Here is a 26,357-nt window from a genome sequence, read left to right as displayed (position 1 = left end):
CTGGATGCCTTTTAGTGCTTTACAGGATGTGTCAGGCTCAGGAACATCTGATATTGTTCCACTTCATGTTAATGCTGTTAATCCAGCTCAGCAGGGCAGCTCCCATACCACACCTTCTTAAACACTCTGGGACAGAGATTCCCCAAAAAGTTTCTCCCACAGACATTAACCGCTGGTGCAATTTTAAAATGGCCAGAGATGCCTGATGCCACAGGAATGTTTAGGGGGTTGGACAGTAGGGGGTGCAGATATACATTCAGCGTGTTCCTGAGCTGCTCCCCCTGCTGTGCAGTTGAAATTGGACAGCACAGGGCCAGTATCAGGGGTTAGCCGTGTTAGTCTGTATCCACAAAAACAACAAGGAGTCCCAGACTAACAGATTTATTTGGGCATAAGCTTTTGTGGGTAAAAACCACTTCTTCAGATACATGTAGTGAAAATTACAGATGCAGGCATTATATGACGACACATGAAGAGAAGGGAGTTACCTCACAAGTGGAGAACCAGTGTTGACAGGGCCAATTCGATCAGAGTCAGTGGCATTCCTAGTCTTAGCAAGACTTTGGTGGGGTTGTTCCACCCCCCACCAATCTGCTTCTGTGCGCCTCATTTTCACAGCAATGATGAGGCCTCATCAGACAGAGCCCCTCTGTGCCCCAACAGTCCCCTTTTTACAACAGGGATTGCAGGTGCAGGTCCTGGTTCTTTGTGCTGAGCATGGAGTACTTCTAACTGCCCTGTGTAGTTCTGCCTACCCTTCTGCTGTCCGTGTGCTCAGCCCACCCTGTTCACCTCAGCCCTCCCTGTCACATTACGGCTTGTAGGATCACACCACAGTGCCAGGATTCCCTTCCATGCTGCAGTGCAGTCAATCCAGAAGCAGTTTCCTATCACTTCTATGCCAGTCAGGGGACTGCTCTCCGCTTCCCACTGGTTCTCTTGCTTTTAAATCTCGCTGCTTGCAGCGGGTTTCACTTTGGGGCCTAGTGATTTGGTTGGGGATTGGTCCTGCTTTGAGCAGGGGTTTGGACTAGATGATCTCCTGAGGTCCCTTCCAACCCTGATATTCTATGATTCATGGCCAAATAGTCTCTGAGAGTCTTGGGACAGCTCTTCCAGGCAGTCTGGGGAGCCTGACAGCCCAAGTCCCAGTTTGTCACAGAGCCCACCCCAACCCTTGAGTTCTCTGTGATCTCTCAGGCAGATAGCAGGAGGAGAGATGTTTAGGGAGACCTTGCCCTCCCTTTCCACTTGGTCTTGGCCCGGGGGAGAGAGGCGAGGGGTGGCTCAATCCTTGTGGCTGCCGCTCCAGATCACCCTCCCCAGCCTCCTTCTTACCTTCCCTGGCAGTTTTTCCTTCAGCTTGGGGCATGGTTCCAGCTTTCTCCTTGCACAGTCTCAGTAATTCAGAGTCCCAACTGGGGAATGGGGGCTTCCCAGCTCACTCAAAGTCCAGTTGATCCCACTAGTCAGGGAGAAGGGGAGAAAAAGGGGCAGGGCCCCAGGCAAGTCTTACTCTCAGTCCCAGTCCTTCCCCTGCAGATTGCTCTGTTTCAGCTGTTACTGTCTGTCCACCTGTTTTCAGCCCCTCTCTCCTCCACACCTAGCTGCCAGAGCTGCCTTTTAAGCAGGTCCTCCATAGGATAGGAAGCATGTCCAGCAGCTGCAGAGGGTCAGGGCCTCTTGGCCAATATTGCTCCAGTACTCCTTTAACCTTGGTGTCGGGTCTGTAAACAACCCCATCACATACTCTCCTCCTCAGGCTGGGCACTGGAGTCTGTGCAGACGGGTCTCCTCCGTCCCATGGAAAGAACTCCCATGCTCTTATGAGCATGTCCCACTCACTGTAGTACCTCAAACTTGTACAGCTGCATTGAAGTACCAGTTTATAATCCGCAGGTTCTGGTCTTTCATGGTGTTCAGCCACCACAGGAGTGCATGATCCATCATGAGAGGCAATGTCTGTCCGCATAAGTAGTAGCAGAGTGCTTCAATAGCCCATTTTACTGCCAAGGCCTCCTCCTCTATTACTGAGTACATAACTTCCCGGCCGAACAATTTCCGGCTGAGGTAAAGGACTGGGTGTTCTTCTCAGGGCCGGCTCCAGGGGTTTTGCCGCCCCAAGCAGCCAAAAAAAAAAAAAAAGCCACGATCGCTATCTGCAGCAATTCAGCCGGGAGGTCCTTCGCTTCCAGCGGCAGTGAGGGACTCTCTGCTGAATTGCCGCCGAATACCTGAACGTGCCGCCTCGCTCTGGAGTGGCCGCCCCAAGCACCTGCTTGCTAAGCTGGTGCCTGGAGCCGACCCTGGTTCTTCTCCCTCTACCTCTTGGGAGGACACGCTTCCCTGAGGCCAATGTCAGAGGTATCAGTCTGCAGGGTGAAAGGTTTTAAAAAAATCAGGGTGGAACAGGATGGGTTCCCGTATCAGTCGATCTTTCAATTTCTTGAAGGCTGGTGGTGCCGTCCTGAAACCACCAGACCTCCTTGGGGGCTATGTTTATCACCAGGTCTGTCAGCAGGACTTCAATCGTGGTGAAATCTGGGATAAACCATCTATAATAGCCTGCCAATCCCAGGAAGTGTCAAACTTTGTGGGGGGCTTGGGGCATTCTGCCAGCACTTGGACCTTTCCCAACATGGACACAGGTGCCCCCTTCCCACTCCTATAACTTTAGCATGGGGTCTATAAACCCCATCACACTGCTGCTCCAGCAGACATTGAAGACAGATGTGTTTCTTTTCCTATCCTGTTCTCTTCTTTCTGCCCAATCTCTTGCTCTGGAAGACTGCAGTACCCTAGATGCTGCTATTTTGTGGAGCTGGATTGGCTTAGGGCTGCCCAACCCTTATTTTATTCGTACACTGCAGTGATCTTTTTCCTCTCTTTTGCTGTTGAATTAGTCTGACTCTCACAATGCAAACATTGCCCAGTGTCCCTGTTGCAGTGCACGACAACTCTGTATCTTTTTTTTTGGCTGAGAGTCTTTGCAAGCATTCCTCTGGGAGCAAGAGAGATCTGATTTGTTACATATTTTTGCAATAGAAATTTTTAGATTTTTAATTTCCAGTAGATTTAGATTTTTTTTAAATCAAACAGGCTTCTCTTAAACTGAGAAATCTAATCTTCAAATTCATATTCTGATCAGAACAGGATAACCCCATAGTTTCTCAGAAGGAACAGTGTTAAGCTAAAAGCTATAGATTAATGGTGATAATGTTTTTAAGAACAGAATGGTTACCTATTCCAAGCCTCAACTCAAAAACAGCACAAAGATCTTTGAAAACACACCCACAATGGCTCAGGTTAATGCAGGGGATGGAATGCTGTGGGGGTGAATTACTGCAGAAGGGGTGCTGTGGGGAGCAGGAAATGGGGAGGGGGCAGGGGGTTACTATGGGGAGCAGGAGGATGGGGGTGCATTGCAGGAGGTGGGATGCTGTGATCAGGGCAGGGGGTTGCCATGGGGAATGAGGGGGCACGGTGCTGGAGGGCAGGGGCTGCTGTGAGAGTGGGGCCGCAGTGCGGAGCTGCCGTGGAGAGTGGGGCTGCTGTGGGGAGAACCGTGAGGTGGGTGCTGGGTGCTGTGGGTGCGGTGCTGTGGTCAGCATGTTGCGGTGGGCTGCCGTAGGTCGTGGGGGGCACGGTGCGGTGGGCACGGAGCTGGGGGTGCGGTGGGGGCTGCCGTGGGGAGGGCAGTGCGGTGGGGGCAGGGGCTGCCATGGGGAGTGGGGCACGGTGCTGGGGTGCAGTGGGGCACAGCACGGTGGGGTTGCCGTGGGGGCATGGTGCTGGGGAGTGCGGTGGGGGCTGCCGTGGGGAGGGCAGTGCGGTGGGCTGCCATGGGGAGTGGGGCGGGGTGCAGTGGGGCACGGCACGGTGGGGGCTGCCATGGGGGCATGATGCTGGGGTGCGGTGGGAGGCTGCTGTGGGAGGGCAGTGCAGTGGGCTGCCATGGGGAGTGGGGCGGGGTGCAGTGGGGGCACGGTGCGGTGAGGGGCTGCCATGCAGAGTGGGGCTGCCATGGGGGCATGATGCTGGTGCGGTGGGGACTGCTGTGGGGGCAGTGCGGTGGGGCGGAGGGCTGCCATGGGGAGTGGGGCACGGTGCTGGGGGTGCAGTGGGGGGGCACGGCACAGTGGGGGGCTGCCGTGGGGGGCATGGTGCTGGGGGTGCGGTGGGGGGCTGCCATGGGGAGTGGGGCACGGTGCTGGGGGTGCAGTGGGGGGCACGGCACGTTGGGGGGCTGCCGCGGGGGGCATGGTGCTGGGGGTGCGGTGGGGGGCTGCCGTGGGGAGGGCAGTGCTGGGGGTGCAATAGGGAGGAGGGGGCAGGAGGTTTCCGCGGGGAGCGGGGCTCGTAGCGGTATCGGGGACGGGGACGGGGTTGGCTTTGTACCGAGCAGGCCACTTTAGGCCTCTACTATTTGCATATGTTAATATCATGCAAATGAATCGCACGCTAGTCTGCGCCGCGGCGCCCTCTGGGGGAATTTGCCCATCGCAGGTTGAGCCACGGAGCCGGACGCGGCTTTCTCGTTGGCCGTGTTGTTATAGCTACGGTGGTTGTCAATCATTCATCTATTCCCGCCCCTCTCCGTCAACCTTAGCGTTCCATTGGACGGAATCTTTGTCACTCTTCCTCCTAAATCGTAGGATTCAAACAGCCCCCCGATAAATTCGTGTGAAACGCCCTATGTGAACTCTCGCCACATTATTCGTTGAATTCACCTGTCAATATCCGTGACTGGAGAACATAATTGGCCCAGGGTGATCGATGTGCCGTTATCCCGCCTCCTTGGCCATGTCCCACTTCTATTGGTCAGTTCTCTTGTCGCTCTGGCCTCTGAAACAGACGATTGGCACAAACTCTAGGGCTGTCCCACCCCCCAGGAAGGGGCACGCTCGGGGCCGCTTGGCGCCGGCGCAGTGCAGGTGTTGGCTGCGGCGGTGGCGCGCGGCTGTCGCTGCTGAGGAGAGCGGCCGGGCCGCGCTGCGGATGGAGCCGCTGCAGAATGGCGGTGGCAGCCCCGAGGCGGCGGCGGCGAGCGGCCCGGAGGAGAAGCGGCGGCGGGAGCCCGTCCCTTCGTGGCGGCGGCGCAGCAGCAGCGGGGCCGGGGCGGACGCTGACAGCGGGGCAGGGCCCCACCCCCGCGAGCGGGGCGGTTCCGTGTCCCGCCAGCGCCTCGACTCCCTCCGCAAGAGCCGCCCGCGTAAGTGATGCGGGACGGGGGGCAGGTGATGCTGGGGAGGGGCGGGGCTGGGGAGGAGGGAGTGGGCGGGGCGTGCCAGGTGGGCGGGGCTGGGGAGGAGGGAGTGGGGCGAGCAGGGTCAGAGGGGGAGAAGAATGGGGCGGGGGGGAGTAGAGCTGGGGGATGGGGGGGTTGAAATGGGAGGGGGCAATGAGAAGTAGGTGGGGCTGGGAAGGGAGTGACAAAAGGTGGACCTAGAGCCTGGGTGGGGAATGAATGAGGCCCCCAGGGCGTGGTGCCATGGTGATGGGGGAGAGCTGCCCGGGGCTGAGTGAAGGGGGAACTAGGTAGGGTGGGTAAGGAGCAAATGAGATCAGAAAACCAATGTCTTAGGAATGCTCTGTTGGAAATGGCATGTAGATGAGGTAGCTGGCAAAAGGGAAAACAGCCTTCATCTTAGTGTGGCATGGAGCAGCTGCTGTTCAGGTGGCTCTCACCCATGGGCTTGGCTTAGCAATATTCAAGCAAAAGTGAAAGGTTTATTTGCACTGAAGTTAGTTTTTTGTTGGAAGGAGGCAACTCTACCTTAAAGTAATAAGATAACTGAAGCAACCTCAATATGAGGTGTTATTTGTGCATTGAATAAAATGTGCTAAACAGATGAGTCCCAGTAGATTTTAGTCTGATAATTTTTTCAAGCCCAGATTATTATTATTTTTTTAAATCAGGTGCCTACTAGCTAGCGACCAATTTGCTAAACAGAAGTTCTGAGGTATAGCCCTTACTATAACATAAATTGGGAATTTTAACCAGAGTTTGGATCATGCTGGTGGGCTCTATCTTTTGCACTGAAGGCTCTCTCTGGCAACAGGAAAGGAGCTCTCCCTTCCATCATACCTACCTACCCCCCCCCTCAAATTATATATATATATATATATATATATATATATATATATATTCATAATAGAAGGCATCCACTGGTCTGGATGTTATTTATGGTAATTTTAGGGAACACTACTCAATGCCAATTTCACACCATGTGAACATTCTAGGCTTCCCCGCCTCCTTCCTCACTTCAAGTTCAAATGCTGCAGAACTGCTGCAGCAACACAGTTGTGTCAGGAAATGACTTCCAAAGCTGAAACTGCATAGTTGAGTAGAAGACATTAAAAAAAATTCCAAAGTATAGGATGAAAGAAATTGTCCCTTTATTAGGTTCCTATATATCAATTAGGAACCTGTTGATATATAGGAAAGTAATAGCCATAAGAGAGGGTATGTGTCATTATAATTACAGGAAAGGAAACAAACTTTCTCTTTATGATACATGAGCATTTACTTGCATGGATATGGGAAATAGCAAGCAGCAAATACCAAATTCCATGGTGGGAAAGAAAGTAAATACAAAATATTTCTCATAAAATGACCCTAGGAGAAATTAAAATGGAAATTTTTTTGTTCATTTTTGTAATTTGAGACTTTATTTGCTTGCTTAGTTTGAGGGATCCTGAAGGAGTCAAAGGTTGCATTGGCTGAGGAGAGACAGTCTTACATTGTTTGAAGGAATTGCAAATCTTGGGGAGGCATACTGACATATAAAACTCTGTTATTCCAAGCTATGGCTTTAGAGAGTCCTTTGCAAACTTTGCCTTGAGGAGAGGGATCTTATTGGATTCTTTGCATGCTTAGTGTATAACTTGATCCATTGAGAAGATTGAGTATTGAAGACCTTCAATCATTTAAGATCCCCATAAAGGAACAATAATATATATGACTTTATTCACTCTTTGATCCATTGTTGATAGACGTTAAAGCCCATTTCACAATCAAAGTAGATTTCGATTTAGAGCAAAAATAAGGGCACCTTTTTATGTTTAGAAAGTTAGTACCCGAACTAAGGATCATCTTTTTAAAAGAAGCATTGACGATGGGGTTCTTTAATTGACCAAGTTTACTCTCCTAATTTATGTAAAAAAACAAATATGGGGAAGCTTCCATTAGGGAATTGAAAAGGCTTTGGAGGGCTACAAAACAAGGTTGAAGTGTCAGTTTCATCATATGCCTCACAGGAGAATCCCAGTGAAATAGAAGATGTGAGATGGCTGGATCTAGAAATGTTGGGTTAATATTCCTGAGGGTTGAAGATTGAATCATGGGTATCTTTATAAACCTTGGGAACTGCAGCCTGAGAGACCAGTGTGGTCTATTTAGGATTACAGATAATCTGTCTAGATTTATTTTCCAGATCATTGATGATTTAAGAAATAAGGGAAAGGCATCCATGAGTAGGTCCTTTCACAGGTAGAATGTGTGTCTATCTTCCATGTTCAGTGATGGCATTGGCAAGAGTGCAATACTGGTACCCTCGTGTTTTAAGTTACAAGTCTAAATGAGAGAACCACTTAATGGGCAGGTGATAAGAGATTGTCCTAGTTTAGCTCCCACTTATCTGGTGGTGGTATGTGGCAAGTGATCCATTTGACCTCAAGGTTTGTCTTGCCTTACATATTGGTTGCACTAGCCTGCTTCTTCAAGAATGAAAGGATTCCAGTGGCTTTGTAGTTCAAGTTGATGATCTTTGTTCCTTTCTAGTAGTTTGTGTATGCTATTATTGACTGATTGTTGCTTTGTGGAATAAAAAAGATGTTCCTGGAAATTTATGTGAAACAGGGTTCCTGTGAGATCTCCAGCTGCTCTTGAAGTAATATCAAAATCTTAAATTAGTGCCAGTTCAAAAAGTATTTAATAGTGGGCATTGCTCTCTGTATTTGCATGTGCCCAATGCTAATGTACATATGAAAACCGATCCAGAGAGAACTTATTTTTTTCCCTCGTACTGGCACATTTACTGGACTATGGCACAGTTAAAAACTTTTTCTCCACACAGTTCAGTAAGTACATTTTTGGTAGTAGGTAATGTGGTAAATAGCCCAGACAAAGAAAGAGGGTATCAATATCATATCTATTTTGATAAGACTGTAGGAGAAGATATTCCAAATGACCTGGACATGAATAGACCATGTTTTCCCTCAAGTGTAGGATATGAAACTGATGATGACTAGATCCAAATGATTAATGGAATCTATGCTGTAATGGGTGTTGTTTCTGTTAACAGAAACAACAGGTTGAACAAGGCTAGAATCCACTTATCTTTGTAGACACTATGAACAACTGCAAGAAAATACCTTGCATATGATTTGAGAGCAGCATTGCGATTATTATTCCTATGCACAGATATTTGTTTTTCTTTCATACAAATGTACTGACCTAGAAAGTAGAAGAGGAAACTTCAATAGTTCTCCAGTAGGGAATAGAGTGCATGGTATATCTTTAGCTGGAGAGCATTGTGGAATGAAGTATTTGGAGAAAAAAAAAATCTTAGGTCACACAAAGTTTAGAATTTGAGCATTTAAAAAAAAATTTAAATTAAAGGAAATTTCTAAGCAAAGTTGTATCAAATCATAAAATCTAAACATTTCATTTTGAAAATGGTGAAATTAAATGTTTTTATTTTTGTTCTTGTTAGGTTTTTTTGGTTAAACAATTCAGTGAAATTGGCGTGGATTCATGAAAAGTTTCAGAATCTACATCTTTTGCCAGAAAATAGTTTTGGTAGAAAAATTACACCCAATTCTTGACCTAAATTCTTTTGTCCTGTTATCTGATTTCTGTGAAGGGGCTTCTGTATCTTTCAACCTTTCAGATACTGTATATTTGATCAAATCCAGCCAAAGATGTAAACTACGCATAACATTTAGAACAGAAAGTAATGTAAATAACTGGCGGTAAAAATAAAATATTTTGGAAGTTATTTTGTTCTCCTAAGTTTAAGTCCTTATTTAAATACCTTTTTTTGATTTGAAATTTTATATAAAATGTTAATTACTAATGAAGCTCCATTTTAGAGAGGTGAAGAAGTGTAGACTTAGTACAACTTTTTATTAAATGTGTTATAAGTTGTATAATTTGCATAATGGTACAAGGTGATTAAAATGTAATACAGAATATTTTAGAGTAAGTAGAGAGATGCTGTCCTACATTTAGCTGTCATCTGTCAGTTTCCAGCGCTCTGTAGGCTAAGCTTCTTGTTAGCTCTTAGTATAATTGTTTCATAACTTAAAGATCAGTCTGAAATACAGTTTGAGCTTCATAACTTTTTGAGATCCGTGATTATATTACTATTTTTCACAGGGTGGATTTGATTTCAATCAAATTGATTTAAATCATGATCATTAGTCAGGAAGACTCAATTTAATCATGGATTTCTATATAAAAGTGCATTCTTCTTGGTTGTTATAACCTTAATACATATTCTTCACAACTCAGAGATAGGTGTAGGTTTCATTTTTAGAAGGTACACACTATACAGTTTTAAAGTGATTTATTTTGAAAACTTTTCAGATTAGTGTTACAGCTATATCAGAAAATGAATGATAGTTTGGTTATTTACCAAAGGTAATTGAAGGAGATATTTATAAAGTCATTGGGAGGTGAATTATCTCCAGTTCAACAGGTTAATCATTAATATTTGGAGGATTTTCTTGCCATGCTGTATTAGGAGAAGAACACCACAGACAGACATTTAAATTTGTTTTATTTAACTAAAACAACAACATTATGTATTCTGGATTTTTTTCTTCAACAGCAAACATATAATATTTTAACAAAACAAGCATATGAATTTTTGAATTTAGTTAAACGTTCAGGTTTTTTAAAATCGGGTTTGTTTTTGTTAAAATAATTTTTAACTGAAATAGTTAAATGAAATATTAAAAAAAAATTAAATTGACTATGTCAGCCAGGTTAACATGAAAAATTTTAAAAGATTGGCTTCTGCAGCTAACTCAGTCGTCTTTACCTTCATTTTCCTGTTTGTTCATAATCTGGAAAAGGAAAAACAAGCTTTCCTGCTTTTTCAGGTCCCAAACGATTTCTCAATTTAGAATGAATTAGTCCAAAGGAAGAAAATACTCTTTCTACATCGGCAGAAGAAGCTACTGCTGTTAAAAGTGAGATTATCACTTCAACAGTCTGTGAATCCAAGTGCTTAATTGGCTTCCTCCAGTTCACTGGTGTGACTTTCTTTAAAACATCATCAGCAAACATATATTTATAGAATGGTTCACCCTTAGCGCTGAAGTTTATTCAAGTTGGCATTATGTAGGGATGATTGCTGGATGTCCATGTCATAGCCAGCTCCTCCTCTTCAGCAGTTAAGGTTTGATCCTGGAACTGAGTATTGAGAATATTTGCAAGAAAATGAGCTAGAGATAGTGCTTGTCCCATTTGTTTTTTAAATTCTTGTAATTGAACTGTCATTGCATATTTCTCTTTCTAAGATCGCACTCAGTTCCTTCCAAATTTCAACAGCCTCAGTAGTAAAACAGCTGTTTCCCTGCATTTTGTTCAAAGCTACAGAAATAGGCTTCAGGGGACTCAGCATGTGTTCAACATTTCTCTTAAGCCCAATGTTGAGAACTTTGGAGGTGACAGTGCCATCTATTTTTTCACAGTTTTGTTGACAAAACTGTCATCAGATTAGGCCAGTTCTTGATATAATGCTCAAAACAGTCCACTACTGAGTTTCATCGCACTTCTTGTGGGAGAGTTAGCTTGATTCCTCCCACTTTTTTCAGAGCAGCTGCTGCAAAGTAGTTGTTACGGAAGTATTTTGCAATTTCAACAACATTAGCCTTTATTTTTGGAACACTGAAGTCTTTGGCTAGGAGGTGCATCAAATGAGCACTGCAGACGTATGTTATTAGCTTGGGACTCTCTTCTAAATTTCTTCTCATCTTGGATACATTTGCAGCATTGTCTTTGACCAAGCTGCGTACTAGACATTTGTATTTTTTTTCAGTTTGTTATAGCTTTTACTGCTACTTCTTGTAAGTATTCTGCTGTGTGTGCATTTCCTGATGTATCAATTGTTTCTGTAAGGAAGACATTCCCTTCTTCTGTTGTCACACAGGCACATATAACAGGATCATTGTGGACATTGCTCCACCCATCAAGATTCAGGTTAACAATTTTACCCTGTAGACCTTTTTGCACACTGCTCAATTTCTCTTTCATACACGTTATCCAGCAATTTGCCTGCGACATCTGTTCTGTTGGGTGGACTGTATCCTGGTCTTAATGACTGAACTATGTTAATGAAGTGTGGGTTCTCAGTCATAGGGAAAGGAGAGTTTGTTGCAGAAACAAACAGGGCAATATTTTCATCAATTACCTCTTTTTGTAATCTGCTGGTTCTTATCACAAACTTATCTATGGTTGTTTCTGGATGACGGAGATGGTTTTTGTTTTTTGTTTTTTTTTTGTTTTTGCTACAGGTGATATATTGTGGCTATGTGACATACATGATGTGACTGAAACACTATCATTGGCAGATAACTCAAACTATAGAAAATGATGGTGATCTTGAAGGTGGATAGTCTTCAGAATCTTGTATGTTGAGAATGGATTCTCCTAAACAAAATAAATAACTGCATTGACTTATTATTACCATACTACTCATTTAGATTTACTCATTGCATTCACTGACACTCAGTACTACTTTAAAGGTGAAATTGTAAAAGGAATATCTGCCTATTTCAGCTATTTATTTTTTATCACAACTGCATCTAAAATGATGGTACCATAGAGTGACAACTACACCTCTACCCCAAAATATCGCGACCCAGTATAACACGAATTTGGATATAACGCGGTAAAGCAGCGCTCCGGGGGGCGGGGCTGCACACTCCGGCAGATCAAAGCAAGTTTAATATAATGCGGTTTCACCTATAATCCGGTAAGATTTTCTTGGCTCCCGAGGACAGCGTTATATTGGGGTAGAGATGTATATTTTTTTGCTCAAACATGAGAATTCAAGAATAGTCCAGAAGGAAGAAAGGCAATCCTTAAGAAAGAAGTATGAAATAAAAAAGTTTACCAACATGAAGATCCTGCATGTTCTTTTCATCATCTTCAACGCAGCTTCCTCCTGAGAAGGAACAGGTCTCATAATGTTTCATTCAGGCAACCAGGCCTTGCATATCTTTGTTGCACTGTTTGCATTTTGCATGCATGCCTGTCTTACCCACCGGTAGAGGAACTTCATTAAAATACTCCCAAACTGGGTCTCTTTTACGGCTACACTCAGAAAGACCTCAAGACTTCTGGAATATGCTGCTCAAACAGTTTCACTTTTGTTTCTACTGCCTGTTCCTCCCTTCTCACATTTATCGCCAGACTTCTTCTTGTCCAGATCCATTCTGCCCCTAAAAATCTATTAATTGAACTTTTTTAATCTTTGTACTTTTAGAGAGAGGTAAGGGATTGATGCTGTGTACACAAATTTGCAGAGGGACAATAGGGTTGAGGTCTGTTATTTCTCACCTCTATATATTATTATGTATTTATTTTATTTATTAACAAGCATGTTATCTTTGGAGACTTTGGAGTTTGAGAACTGCAAAACTAAGCATCTGATGGTATCTTCTAGACCGAGCACTGAGTCCCATTGGGTAGATAGAAAGATTAACCTAAATAATCTATACAGAAGCCCCTGGGACCCCATAAAATTGGGTCCCTAATCCATGAACTATTGGAACTCATTTACAAAACTTTTCTTAAACATTACATGAATATATTGCCTCATACTATAGAATTAGAATTTATAATCTCTGTTCTATGATGAGATCTCTTTGAGCTATAATGTGTCTTAATTAAAACTATCTTTAGATAGGTTTTTTTCCTCAAGAAGCATTTTATCAAAAAAGTCTGATTTAAATTACAAAATCAGATTTTTTGATTTTTTTTAAAAATAAAATCACTGATTTTTATCCACCCTGATTTTTCATCAGACACTTCCAGAGTTTGTATAAATAAGAAAACAAAAAAAATTTATTGACTCTACCAGGTTCAAATTCCATAATGTCCACAACTGCTAGATGCTTTACAAAACAAATAAAAGCATTACATGTTCATTGCCCCAAAGAGCTCACACTTTAATTTTTCACTTGATTTGAGGATTAAAAGAAAAGGAGTAGGACAAGAGTTACTATGAGAATAACACATGGTTACTTAAGGCTTGTCCACACATGGAGTTATTCTGTAATAGCTAGTTGTTTCGGGCAGGAGGGTTGCAGAAAGCTGGATTGTGTCTGTATGATACATGTACCATCACGTGCTTAGTCTGAGCAGTGGAACGGGGTGTTTTGATTGCCTCCCTCACTTCACGGGAATCTGCCTCAGGTCTCCACAAAACTCTTATGGAGATACTGGGCAATCCGCTGCCACAGGTTCTTTGGCAGAGCTGCTTTGTTTCTTGCCCCATTAATGGTAACTGTCCCACGCCATTCTGCCATCATGGGGGGATGAAGAGGGACTGTTGCAGCACACAGGTGAGCTGCTTAAGGGCCAGGGTGGAAGCCGCAGTCTTGGAGAAGACCCTCCCTTGATTCTCTGCTTGCCTTCAGCAGCAAGATATCTTCCATAATTAACACAGCCTGGGGAAAATGTGCGGACAGTAATGATTATAAGCCCCCCCCGCCCCAGTGCTGGCTGTCCCCAAGAGCTATGTGCCCAGTGTACAGTCCAGTCCTGGAACACTAATTTCCCCAAACAGTACTGCTTCTGTAAAATGTTGGCAGAATTAGAAAGTGGTCACAAAGAACTAAAGAGGATTATGGTCATTGACCAGATCCAGCCTCCTATATAGGCAGCGCCAGCGGGCCTTTAAATGGTTAGAAGCACACTCAACAGTCAGTCTGCACTTGCTCAGCCTATTGTTGAACTGATCCTTGCTGCTGTCAAGGTGCTCTGTGTATGGCTTCATAAGCCACGGTATTAAGGGGTAGGCAGGGTCCAAGGATCATAATGGGCATTTCAACTTCCCCTACTGTGATCTTCTGGTCCGGGAAGAAGGTCCCTGCTTGCAGGTTCCTGAACAGGCCAATGTTCCAAAAGATGCATGCGTCATGCACCTTTTTGGACCAGCCTGTGTTAATGTCCGTGAAATGCCCACAGTGATCCACAAGCGCCTGGAGAACCATTGAGAAATACCCCCTCTGATTAATGTACTCGATGACTAGGTGGTGTGGTGCCTGAATTGGAAGATGCGTTCCATCTATTGCCCCTCCACGGTTAGGGAAGCCTATTTGTATAAAGCCATCCACAGTGTCATGCACGTTGCCCAGAGTCACAGCCTTTCAGAGCAGGATGTGATTAATGGCCCTGCACACTTCTGTCAACACGCATCTAATGGTGAACTTCCCCACTTCAAACTGGTTGGCGACCAATCGGTAGCAATCTGGAGTAGCCCGCATCCACAGTGCAATTGCCACGCGCTTTTCCAGTGGCAGGGCAGCCCTCATTCTCGTGTCCTTGCGCCGCACGGCTGGGGTGAGCTCATCTCACAGTCCCATGAATGTGGCTTTCCTCGTCTGAAAGTTCTGCAGCCACTGCTCGTCATCCCAGAGATGCATGACGATGTGATCCCCACCACTCAGTGCTTGTTTCCCAAACCCAAAAGCAGCATTCCGCTATAATCAGCACCTCCATGAATGCCACAAGCAATCTTGTGTCGTAGCTACTGCGTGTGGCGAGATCAGTGTTGAACTACTCTTGCCTTTGTAGTTTAAGGAATAACTCCACTGCCACTCATGATGTGTTAGTGAGAGCGAGCAGCGTGTCAGTCGATCCATTCCTGCAAACCGAAGAGGCAGAGCACGCAGTACACAAACCATTGAAAGATGGCGCCAAATGCGGACAGAAGCACTGGGATGCAAAGCAATGCATCACGGGGCATTGGGACAGACCCAGGATGCCCCACGACCCCCTCCACCTTCCCACAACTCTTAGCGGCAGAAGAGGAAGAGAGGCTCTGAGGGATAGCTGCCCAGAGTGCACCGCTCCGAATACCACTGCAAGTGCTGCAAGTGTGAACATGCTGTTGCGCAGGCAGCTGACAGTGTGAACACACAACAGCGGTTTCCCTTCAGTCCTTTCTGAGCGGTGCTGTAACTGCCAGCGATGTAACTCTGCCAGTATAGACATATGCTCAGTGTCACCCCTAAATACAAGGTGGAACAGCTTGTTTAGCATAAGTAGTTAACACATTTCAAGAGACCATTCAAGGTGAAGTGGCCAGTTAACACCTCTTCAGTCATAGGTGGGAAAGGAGAAAAAGAGAAGCTGAGAGCCAGTCTGTTGTTAATAAGCCATAAATCCTAGTGTCGCTATTCAGTCCGTAGTTTTTAATCTAGCAGTTATGAATTTAAGCTCCGAGGCTCATCTCTTGCAGGTTTCCTTCGAGGATGAGAACTGAGAAGTCAGATATAGAGTGCTTTGTGAAAAGTGTTCACTCACAGGTGATAGTGTTTTTGGCCTGGTCCACACTAGAAAATTAAGTCGGTGTAACTACATCACTCAGATATGAAAAATCCACACCCCTGCATGGTGTAGTTAAGCCAACCTAACCCCCAGAGTATCACAGAATCCTAGAATATCAGGGTTGGAAGGGACCTCTGGAGGTCACCTAGTCCAACCCCCTGCTCAAAGCAGGACCAATTCCCAACTAAATCATCCCATCCTAAATCTAGACAGCATTAGGTTGAAGGAAGAATTCTTCCATCCACCTAACTACCGCTGTTCAGGGAGGTAGATTGCCGACAGTCCTAAGATGATGGGAGAACCTCTCCCATCAGAATAGGTGGTGTCTACACTGAAGCTCTACAGCGGTGCTGCTGTATCATTTCAAGTGTAGACAGGCCCTTTGTGTAGTGATTGTCTTGTTTCACCCACATTATTAGGGCATTTAATGCACTGAATGAGGCACACCACAATTTGTTATAGGCATGTGTAGGATCCATGGATCTTGAAAGGTATGTTGGGGGTGTGTGGATCATTGTAGCAGTGGATATATGTCTACAAGTTTTACATCTGTTGTTCTGGCAGGTTCTGGTGCTGCTTTGAGGTGGTGTGTCTTGGCCTGTGGGGAGCTTGCTGATGAGGTTGGGGGGGGTTGTTTGAAGGCCAGAAGAGGGAGTTCAGGAAAGATTTCTTTCAGGATATGGTCCCCATCAGATATCTTGGCACAGGGTTAGACTACTAGATGATTCTTGTGGTCTCTTCTGACCCTGTGGTTCTATGATTCTAAGTATGGATTGTAATTGTTTAATGATACTCTGTATAGGTTCCAAGATGATGTGGTCAGTGATAACTACGGGGTATGCGGATGGAGGGGGTTTTGTCTCCATACTGAAGCAGGTTGTCTTGGGGTATTTGAGTGGCCTGTTCCATGATACAATCTACTTCTCTGGTAGAGTGTCTTTGTTTGGTGAAGGCATTTTTAAGTGTGTTAAGGTGTGTACCCCAGACTTTCTCCTCAGAGCATATCTGAGTTCCTAGCTAGGTGAGTTTCTTGGTGAGTTTGGGATGATTACTGGGTCTGTGAAGGTAGATGTGGCTATTCATGGGCATTTTGTGGAATTTTTTGGAAACTGCATGGCATGAAATTGTTTATTAACAAATGGGTTTACTGTGCAATTTAACATCTTTGTTCTGCAGAAATTAAGGCATTATAATGTCTTTTTTTTTTCTTTCATCTTAGTCTTTCCATGGTTTGGCTTGGATATTGGAGGAACCTTGGTCAAGCTTGTTTATTTTGAACCAAAAGACATCACTGCTGAGGAGGAGGAGGAGGAAGTGGAAAATCTTAAAAGTATCCGAAAATACCTGACCTCAAATGTAGCCTATGGATCTACAGGCATTCGGGATGTGCACCTGGAACTAAAGGACCTTACCCTGTGTGGACGTAAAGGCAATCTGCACTTTATACGCTTTCCTACTCATGACATGCCTGCTTTTATTCAAATGGGCAGCGAAAAACACTTCTCAAGTCTCCACACTACCTTATGTGCCACAGGAGGTGGAGCGTACAAATTTGAGCAGGACTTTCGCACAGTATGCATTTTTGGCTTCTATACACTTAGGATACGGTAGTGAAGTCTCATGTAACTTGAAAGATTGTAAGATAAAGGCTGAAAGTAATTTCAGTCTCTGACTTAGCCTCTGAAAAGTCTAGTGTCCTCAATTGAGCTCAAGTTTAATATGAGCTAGAAATAAGCCCACATCTGTAAACACAGATACTTACTATTTTAAGAGTGTGCAGCTTTGCTGTGACTCCAGAATTATTCATTTTAATTTCCATTAAATATGCCTTTACAAGACTTGAATAGTCATTAGACTTGCGTCAACTCTGCTACCTACCTTAACTTTATTTTTTCCATTGCTGTCTATTCATGAGCTTAATATTTGTTTCATATTTGCCTGATTGATTAACGTTCATTTATAACTTATATTGCTGTGATTTGGTTAAGATTCCATTGAACTAAGTGGTAAATTAACTGCAAATGACTTGCTTGTCTAGATTCATTATAAGAAAGTGTGTTTCATTATAAGTGGAATACAGGTGTAGATAATATATTTATAGCCTTATAGTATGTTAACTTTTTCAAGCCCAGGTTATACAATATATTTATCAAACAACCAAAGGTTGAGGGGTCTGGTGCAGGTCCGGTGCTGCAGTGACCCAACTAAAAGATTATCATTCTGCTCCTTCCTGTCTCTTGTGAGGAAGTCAGCATTTTCTCTTTTTCCCTTGACCCCTTATCTTTTCCGGATGTTGTGAGGCACTCTGGGCCTGATCCAAAACCTTAGTGAAGTTTTGGGGAAATCTTTCCATTGGCATTGGCTCAGGACTTCTATTACTTCCTACCCAATGGGGTGAGGATGTGCATGAACCTTGTTACGACGTTGCTAAGCACTACACTTAAATAGCACAGGGAGCATTCCACTCTGCACAATACAGATATATGTGGGAGAGTAGGAACCCTCATGTGATCTGCACTCCACTCCTTCTGCCACCATTCAGAGCAAGGAGGGGTACTGAATGCACTGGTGAGTGCATTTTTCTAGCCCTGAGTATAAAAACATTAGACCTCTTTGGCTCTTTCATAATTTTATTTCCTTTAACAGGTGGGTGACCTTCAACTTTGCAAACTAGATGAACTTGACTGCCTTATTAAAGGAGTTTTATACATTGACTCAGTTGGATTCAATGGAGATTCAGAGTGCTACTACTTTGAAAACCCAACTGATTCTGAAAAATGTCAGAAGCTCCCATTCAACTTGGAGAATCCATATCCTCTCCTCTTGGTGAACATTGGCTCAGGGGTCAGCATCTTGGCTGTGTATTCCAAAGACAATTATAAGCGGGTAACTGGAACCAGGTAAGATCTATAAATAATATGATTACCTTTAAGAGTCTTGGAGCTTGGCCTGTACTCATGTGGTAAAAGATAGATCACATCTTCATGGACAAGTTGCTTTAAAAATGACTTTTGTCTGACAGAGCTCTTTGTTGCAACATAATATAGTACCTCCTCATCCTCACCCCCAGCAAGCAAAGGTCTTTTTTGTGGTCTGGATGGCATGTCACAATCATCTCCTGACCACAGTCAGCCTCCTCAGAAAGGCCAGTTCTTGACCTGTTCATCCTTGTACTACTGCAAGAAACTTTTTTTTTTTTTTTTCATCAGAGGAGTGTAAATCATATTTTGGAAACAACCCAGGTATGCTCAAATAGATGAATTTTTAATGTAATCACTTTAATTCCATTATTCAGGGTTTGGATTTTGACTTTTAAAAGATGTACTACCCATTATGAATGGTGGGATGGTGTTCACAGTTGTAGTCAGGTCTGAAAGAATAATATAGCCACGTATTGTACAGCAGAGCCAAATAGATCTGTGCATGTGAACTTTCTTGGACTTCAGGAATATTGTTACAAAAAAAGTACAGACTAGGAGTGCACAGTGCACCTCAGGAAGGAAAGTTTTATTATGCATCTTTGTCAGCATGTGTATGCAATGATTCAGCAGAACGTACTTTTTCCAGGCTTTGAACAATTAGACCCAAGTTCTGCAGTGAATCCCATATGGGCATACCCTTGCAGATGCCTGGAGCTCATTACAGGTTGACATCTTACATTGTACATAGCTGTTTATTCAGCACTGTTTAGTGAATATTGTAAGCGGAGAAAAAACACCTCTTGTTTAAGCAATAACTCTGGGGAAGGATGCTAAGCTGTGGGTTTATCTGTGGGCTGTGAAGTTACCCTAAGGAAGCAGATTTAAATGTGGTAAGAAAGGAGACTTAAATCTAATTCCTCTTTCTAGATTTCCAATGAGAAGGAAATTAAAAAATGGGCAGCCCAGCTAATTCTTGGTATTCAGAGGAGTTTAGCTACATAACTTAATTAAAAAACAAAAATAAGTCATTTTTTCCCCTCCCTCTCTTCAAAATGAGAGGTAGAAAATATTGCTTTTGTTTTGTTAGTCTTGGAGGAGGAACATTCTTTGGTCTCTGTTGTCTTCTTACTGGCTGCTCCACCTTTGAAGAGGCTCTTGAAATGGCATCCCTGGGAGACAGCACGAAAGTGGATAAACTGGTGCGGGACATCTATGGAGGGGATTATGAGAGATTTGGACTGCCAGGATGGGCAGTAGCATCCAGGTAAGGTATACCTTGAGTTTTTGAGGATGCATATAATGTGCCTGAATTTAAAAACTGAGGCAGCAAGGGTATATTTTTAGCACCTCTAGTTTTTGTGTGTGTGTGTGTGTGTGTGGAACTGGCACTGTGGAGAGTAGACTCACCATTCATGCACCCCCATCGCTGGACATAGCATAGTAGGCTCTCTTCTCTAGTGTCCCCTACTGACAGCCTCTCCAGCCCTGCATTGGTGTGCTACCTCTTGTAACTCATGTAACTTTTGGTTACCCTGGAAGGAGTGGCTCTAAAAGTCCAACAAACAATAGTCCCATGACCTCAAGTTCTGACTCAGTAGTCCTTCCACTGCCGGGTCTCTGGGGTCTTTGCACTACTTTTTCTGATGGGCAGAAGGGGAATCCAGGCCTTTCCTCTTCTCTGGGTTCCAGGCTAGGGATGCTGCATTAAGCAGGCAAGGTCTGTCTACTCAAGCCCCATGCTTCCACCTTCGGCTACTTCTTGCCTTGGACATCTGCAGGCCTCCCCACAAATCAATTCCTGGGCTCTCTGTTCACCTATGTTCCTCTCAGGCTCCCTGAGGTCTTGTACTTCACCCTTACTTCAGGGCGGTGGCCCTGGAATTCTCCAACAAATCCCAAACCAAAAGGACAAACTTAAACCATTTCTGCCCTTCCCAGACTTGAACTTTAGTTCTTCCCAGGTCTGCCCCAATACTGTGCTCCTCAAATGAACGCCAGCACCCGAGGGCATCCTCCTGGAGTCTTGTCTAGTTTGAAACCCACCATAGGAGCTAAGTCTTCTCCTGTGGTTAATCCTGATTCTCTTGCTTCACCTCAGTCGGACCATTCTCTCATTCTGGGTCTCTTTCTAACTGATCGTTCTCTGTCCTCTTAAGGAAACCTGACTCGTTTCCAGTGGACCTGCTAATTCATCTAGTTAACCTTGAATTGAGCTCTCAGGCTCTTGTTAACCCTCTCAGTACCGTGGTGGGGTTTATACCCCATCACAATAACATAAGTCTATTTTAGACAAACATTAACTGTGATTCATTGTTACCGGATTTTAGTAATAGAGGCTGTAACTACATGATTGGAATTTTACATAATTCCATTAAAAATGGTATTGTGCATTCATTTTGGAATTGCGACATTGCTACATGCGTTCTGATGCGGCATAGTTTCCTGTAAATGGACACTTAACTCTAGAATTTTTTGCACAGCTTTGGGAATATGATGAGCAAGGAGAAGAGAGAGTCTGTCAGTAAAGAGGACCTGGCAAGAGCAACTTTAATAACCATCACCAATAACATTGGCTCCATAGCACGGATGTGTGCACTTAATGAGGTATTAAGAAATATGGAAAACAGCATATAACCTCTTTTTTTTTTTTTTTCCTGAGACACATTTAAATCAGTTTCTCCTGTGTGCTACCTGTCCGCAGTATCTTGTTTTCAATTCTTTAGAAACACCTTCATACATACCTGTCCAGTTGCTCCAGTTTAAATTGTAGCCTTAGATTTCCCTTCCTCACCTGCCCATATGGTCCAGTCAAATAGTAGCTCTACAATTCAAAGCATTGTAAAAAATATAATAATAATAATAATAACATGATGTGTTGTCATTTATTGATCCAGTCAATTTTCCTTATTATTCAGGAGGTAAATTGCTTTTCTGGGAGAGTTGAGGGAACTGTGGAACAGCAATGTGTGTTAGTCTCCTGGAACTGCAGGTAGAAAGTGATAAGCAATATCCTGTTTCTTCTCAGGCACAAAATTATTGTATCCTGTCACTGCTAAGAATCCAAACTAAGCGCATCAATGAAAAGAGAACTATACCTGCTGAAAGAGGACCTTCTGTATGTCATTTGTTCTAGTTACTCTTGGATTTTTAAGCTAACACAATGCTCATGGGCCTTAGTGGGGTTGTCTCTCTGAGCTCTGTGCTTTCAGCTTCTTTACAGTGCTGCCTTGTTGCATTCATGTCAAGCAGCATTGTACAGGGCTATGAAAGAACTGAGACCTGTTCTTCACTTTATTTTGGGGCTTTTTGAACAGGATTGAGTCCGTCAGGTTGAAGCATACGTCTAACTTTCATAGTTCTTATCAGCATACAGTTAGTATTCTGCACTAGTGCAAGGGCAATAAATGTACAAGGCACTATCTAAAATGGCAGGCAGAAACAGTCCTGCTCATGATACGTTCGTCGTGTCTGTTTCTTCTCCCCCCTCCTTCCCCCATTCCTGCATAAATCTAATGAAGACAAGGCACTGAACGATTCAGGTACAGGAAGATGCGGTGAACTCATTGGTGTGGAGAACAGGAGAACACCATGTGAAGGTGTCACATTCTGGGGTACAATCCACACCAGTGAGGAGTTGTCATTGTTTCCCCTGTAATCTGGGTGTCTCACAATGCTTTACTGCTGCAGCTCCCACCTTGGGCCACTCACAAACAGCCTAACAGCATGCACGTTACACCCTGAGTATGTCTGTATAGCTCTGATCCCAGCAGCCTGTCAGCAACACATGAGCCACACTCTGACGTCCAGCAGCCTTGGTTACTATTTGCAGGGTGACCACAACACACTCCCAGTCCCAAATTTTCCCTGAAAGCATTTGTTCTGCCCTCTCCTGGACAGTTCAGCTATCATAGTTTCATTACCCCTGTGAGGGGTCAATATCCAGCAGACTATAAATGGTGTTACCAAAGAGCTCAGTTTAAACACAGCACTTGATTATCTTTAGTTTCTTTAACTACAAAGAGAGAGATTTTAAATGAGTACAAGTTTGAGGTCTTAAAGTCAGAAATGATTAAGAGAGAAATAAAACACTTTCTAGTAACTATGACTTAACAAACTAGACTTGGTTCAAGGTAAAATCCTTACCACATGTTCCCAGCAACAGGGCTAACCAATTTCTCAGGTCAGAACCTTTCCCAAAGTCCAAAGGCTGGTTCTTTTGTCTCTTAGGTGAAAGAGAGAGAGAGAAAAATTGTGGGGTGATTTTGCCCCTCACTCTTATAATCAAGTTACTCTTGGAAGTGCATTTTCCTGAGGGTTACCTCTAGTTAAAGTTCTTCCCAGTGTGAGGATGGAGAGTGTTCTGATGAAAAAGGTTCCATGTTATTGGTTAAAATGCAGCTAGATCTGTTCCTGCCCCTCTCCATTGCCAAAGAATGGCCACTTGACTTGTGATTGCCAATCAGCTTTGACACCTGACTAGAGGCGTCAGCTTGTCCTTTGTCTTTGAGAAGCAGGTTTACCCCCTTCCCAGAGTTGTCTGGTAAACACATTTCAGTCATAATTTCAGTTTTATGTTATAACTTTACATATAATGTTGCGACACATATATCACCATGACATTCTTGACCAGTGAGTTATTAGTTTTCAAATGATACCTCACAAAGCATATTTTATATAAAGATTATTACAATGGTATGTAGGGGTGCATTCTGTCACAGAAGAATGCATGGAAGAACAGGTTTGAAGGACCAGAGATGGTGCTCAATCATGATGCTTCTGTCAGTTTGGAACCTTAAAATTCTATATTGATTGAAGGACCAAGAAGCTGCAGAGCTCCCTGAACCAAGTAGGGAAAACATCTTCTTTTCAAGAGTATAGTTATTAAAACGTGAATGGAGATTGATTAAACCCAAAATGTCACTTTGCAGAATCAGGGATGATGTACCACTTTACTGCATAAGGTCACTTAAACATTTGGATTGTTCTGATTATTGGTTTCTTGATCTTCATTCTGGTACTGGGTGTGGAGGAAGCATGCTCTGCACTTTTAGTTTGTGGGACAAAAGGCAGTGTGGGAGGAGGAGTACCCTTCAGTGTTCAACAGCATCCCTCTAGCCCAGGGGTTCTCAAACTTTAGCAAACAGAGGACCCCCATTTTGTTTTAAATTTTTTCAGGGACCCCAAAGCCTCCCTGCTCAGCCCTTGCCCTGCCCCTTCCCTGGGGCCGTGCCCCTGCCCCACGCCTTCTCTGAGGCCCTGCTCCATGCTCACTCCATCCCCCTCCCTCCATCGCTCCCTCTCCCCCACCCTCACTCACTTTCACCAGGCTGGGGCAGGGGATTGGGGTGAAGGAGGGGGTGGGGTGCAGGCTCTGGGAGGGAGTTTGGATGCGGACTTTGGGCTGAGGCAGGGGGGTGCAGGAGGGGGTGAGGCATGCGGTGCTTGCCTCTGGATGCTCCCAAAAGCGACCGGCACATCCCTCTGGCTGCATCTCCTAGGCGGAGGGCCAGGGGGTCTCTGTGTGCTGTCTCTGTCCACAAACACCACCCCTGCAGCTCCTATTGGCCTCAGTTCCCGGCCTATGGTAGCTGCGGAGTCAGCTGGGTGGGGACAGTGCATGGAGACACCCCCCCTGGCCCCTTGCCCCAGGGGCTGCAGGGATGTGCCCGCCGCTTCCGGGAGCAGCAGGGAGCCAAGACAGGTAAGTCTGTTCCCCAGCGTGCTGGAGGCACACCTGGAAGGGAAGGGGAGGAGTTTCTCAGTGGGGCCCGCAGACCCCAGTTTCAGAAACGTTGCTCTAGCCAGCTGAGACTGGTATTGTTAGTCCACAAGGGGTTCCTTTCAGACTTGTTAGCCAGAAAACTTACGGCTGCAACTCAGGTCTAGAGAATGGGTATAAAGGGGTGTGACAGGGATTCTGGGAAAGAACCTACCCTGAAGTAACCTGGATGCTGTGCTTTTAACATAAACTTTATCAACCCCCTTTATATTTGGATGCATTTTTGAGATCCTATTTGACACTTTTCAGCTATCACTGTTCATCCTCTCCCCTTCAATGCAGTCTCTGTCTCCTCTCTTCCAGTATCTTGAACATCTCAACATGCCTCTTGATTTCATCCCACTCTAGTTCCTCTTGTTCCAGCACACTGCTGCAAGACCCCAGTCTGCTTGATACTTCATTCTTTCTCAGTTGCCGTTCTGGTCTGTTGGATTTGATTGGAGTTTTCCTAATGAGGATCTAAATACAGAAAGCTGCAAATACATCACGAGTCTCATCTCAGCCCTAGACACCCTTCCTCTCACTCAGACAACCACCCTCCATCTAAACGTCCTTTCTTGCATATCTGCTCTTTCCCTTGGTATGAACAAAGGAATGAAGAGCATGGATATTTGGGGTGCTGTGAAGTTCAGTAGCTAGACTTTACTCAGTTTAACAAATACTGGCAACTTTAACTTGGCTTTTAGCTGACTTTTACTGCTCTCAGTCAGAAGCCATATTTGAAAAGCTTCATGTATTCTCATAATTAAATGCGAAAGTGTAATATATTGATTCTCCTTCACTGTGATAGCCTTTTCATTGTTGTGAAGATGAAATGGAATTCAACTTAAAGGTTCACATACATATATTTTTTTTTTGTTTGCAGAACATTAATCGGGTGGTTTTTGTTGGCAATTTCCTGCGGATCAATACAATCTCAATGAGGCTTCTAGCATATGCTTTGGATTATTGGTCCAAGGGGCAGTTGAAAGCACTTTTCTTGGAACATGAGGTGAAGTTACTGTTTAAATCGATTTTACCTTGCCAAAACTGAAGACATTTTTATTTAAAATTATCTAATTATAACATAGCAATGTTGACTTTCTTGGCATTGGCAACATATGTTTTGCAGCCAGTTCTGTGCATTTGTTACTATAGCCACAGTTATTGAAGAACTTCCAGTTCTAGGACACTATCCATGTAACATTTTTGTTTCAGAAGTTAAAAATGCAAACTTTGTCTACTTTATTGCTAACTTTGTAATAGCTTGCCAACTTCCACTTCTACTTCTGAAAACTTTTCACCTGCATATCTAACAATGTAATTTGAAAAAAAAAAATTGTTTCCTTGTATAAACAGTATAACTAGGAGTTGTAATAACTTTACATACAGTGCTTGAGAATAGTTTTCTTCTGTTTTCTTTTATAACCAGTATTTTGAAATTGTATTAATATTTTTAATATTCCTGTGCCAGTATTCGTGTCAAACATATTTAAACCTTGAATCTGTTTAATAGAAACTCTTGCCTTTTGCTTTATAGGGTTATTTTGGAGCAGTTGGTGCTTTTCTGGAGCTTTTGAATTCAGCCTGAATCATTACAGAGCCTTCACATTGGACATAAGTTGCAGGAGCTTCTACTCTATTGGAAAGCCCGCATTTATTTAGCTTTTTTTAAAGCATCTGTTAAGTGACTATTACAGTAATTGTACATGACCTAATCATTGCGGAAAAGGAAAGGACAAATGAATTTTTTGTAAACAGATAAAATTAATCCTGAATCTTAATGTAGATTAGTTAATAAGAAGAAATATATATATTCTGAGCAGCAGTTTTTATTATAATCTGCTACACGTGTTGAGATAGTGTGGGAAGGTGTGAGATGGGGATAGTTTAATGTGAGACGTTTGCTATCCTGTTCTCATAAGACTTCTTTTTAAAATGCCAAGTGTCTACATTGTTAACTATTTTATATTTCACTTGCAATGTTTGTATATATGGGATTGAAGGACTTTGTGTATTTGTGGTAGTATTGAATAGTGTATTGTTTATATATGAAAATTATCAAAACAGAATCCAGAAAGAGATAAAAACTAACCTTTTTCCAAAA

General features: G+C 43.8%; 1 protein-coding gene and 1 long non-coding RNA gene across 2 annotated transcripts in view; one reads left to right on the top strand and one right to left on the bottom strand.

Moving 5' to 3' along the window:
* LOC120406409 overlaps positions 1-4,856 on the bottom strand; it is a 6,602-nt gene extending 1,746 nt beyond the window's left edge. The window contains exons 1-2 of the long non-coding RNA XR_005599255.1: positions 4,731-4,856; positions 1,339-1,465 (exon numbers count right to left, since the gene is read on the bottom strand). This is a non-coding gene — a long non-coding RNA (uncharacterized LOC120406409). The remainder of the gene's footprint in view (positions 1-1,338; positions 1,466-4,730) is intronic.
* PANK2 (pantothenate kinase 2) lies at positions 4,762-26,357 on the top strand. The gene is made up of 7 exons (XM_039541252.1): positions 4,762-5,212; positions 16,791-17,143; positions 18,218-18,471; positions 19,580-19,756; positions 20,973-21,096; positions 25,137-25,262; positions 25,791-26,357. Exons 1-7 carry the CDS (start codon positions 4,777-4,779, stop codon positions 25,839-25,841), a joined length of 1,521 nt encoding a protein of 506 aa, XP_039397186.1. The 5' UTR covers positions 4,762-4,776; the 3' UTR covers positions 25,842-26,357.

Source organism: Mauremys reevesii, linkage group 5 (genome assembly GCF_016161935.1).
Source record: "Mauremys reevesii isolate NIE-2019 linkage group 5, ASM1616193v1, whole genome shotgun sequence".
Taxonomy (NCBI): Eukaryota; Metazoa; Chordata; order Testudines; family Geoemydidae; genus Mauremys; species Mauremys reevesii.
This window is presented reverse-complemented; position numbering and strand designations above follow the sequence as displayed.

What these genes read in the sequence shown, in the direction of transcription:
- PANK2 (XM_039541252.1), top strand. Translation starts at nt 4,777, where the DNA reads ATGTGCCGTTATCCCGCCTCCTTGGCCATGTCCCACTTCTATTGGTCA. An exon ending in AAGCGGGTAACTGGAACCAG is followed by an intron (nt 18,472 to 19,579) that starts GTAAGATCTATA and finishes TTGTTTTGTTAG; the next exon opens with TCTTGGAGGAGGAACATTCT. An exon ending in GGATGTGTGCACTTAATGAG is followed by an intron (nt 21,097 to 25,136) that starts GTATTAAGAAAT and finishes TTTTGTTTGCAG; the next exon opens with AACATTAATCGGGTGGTTTT.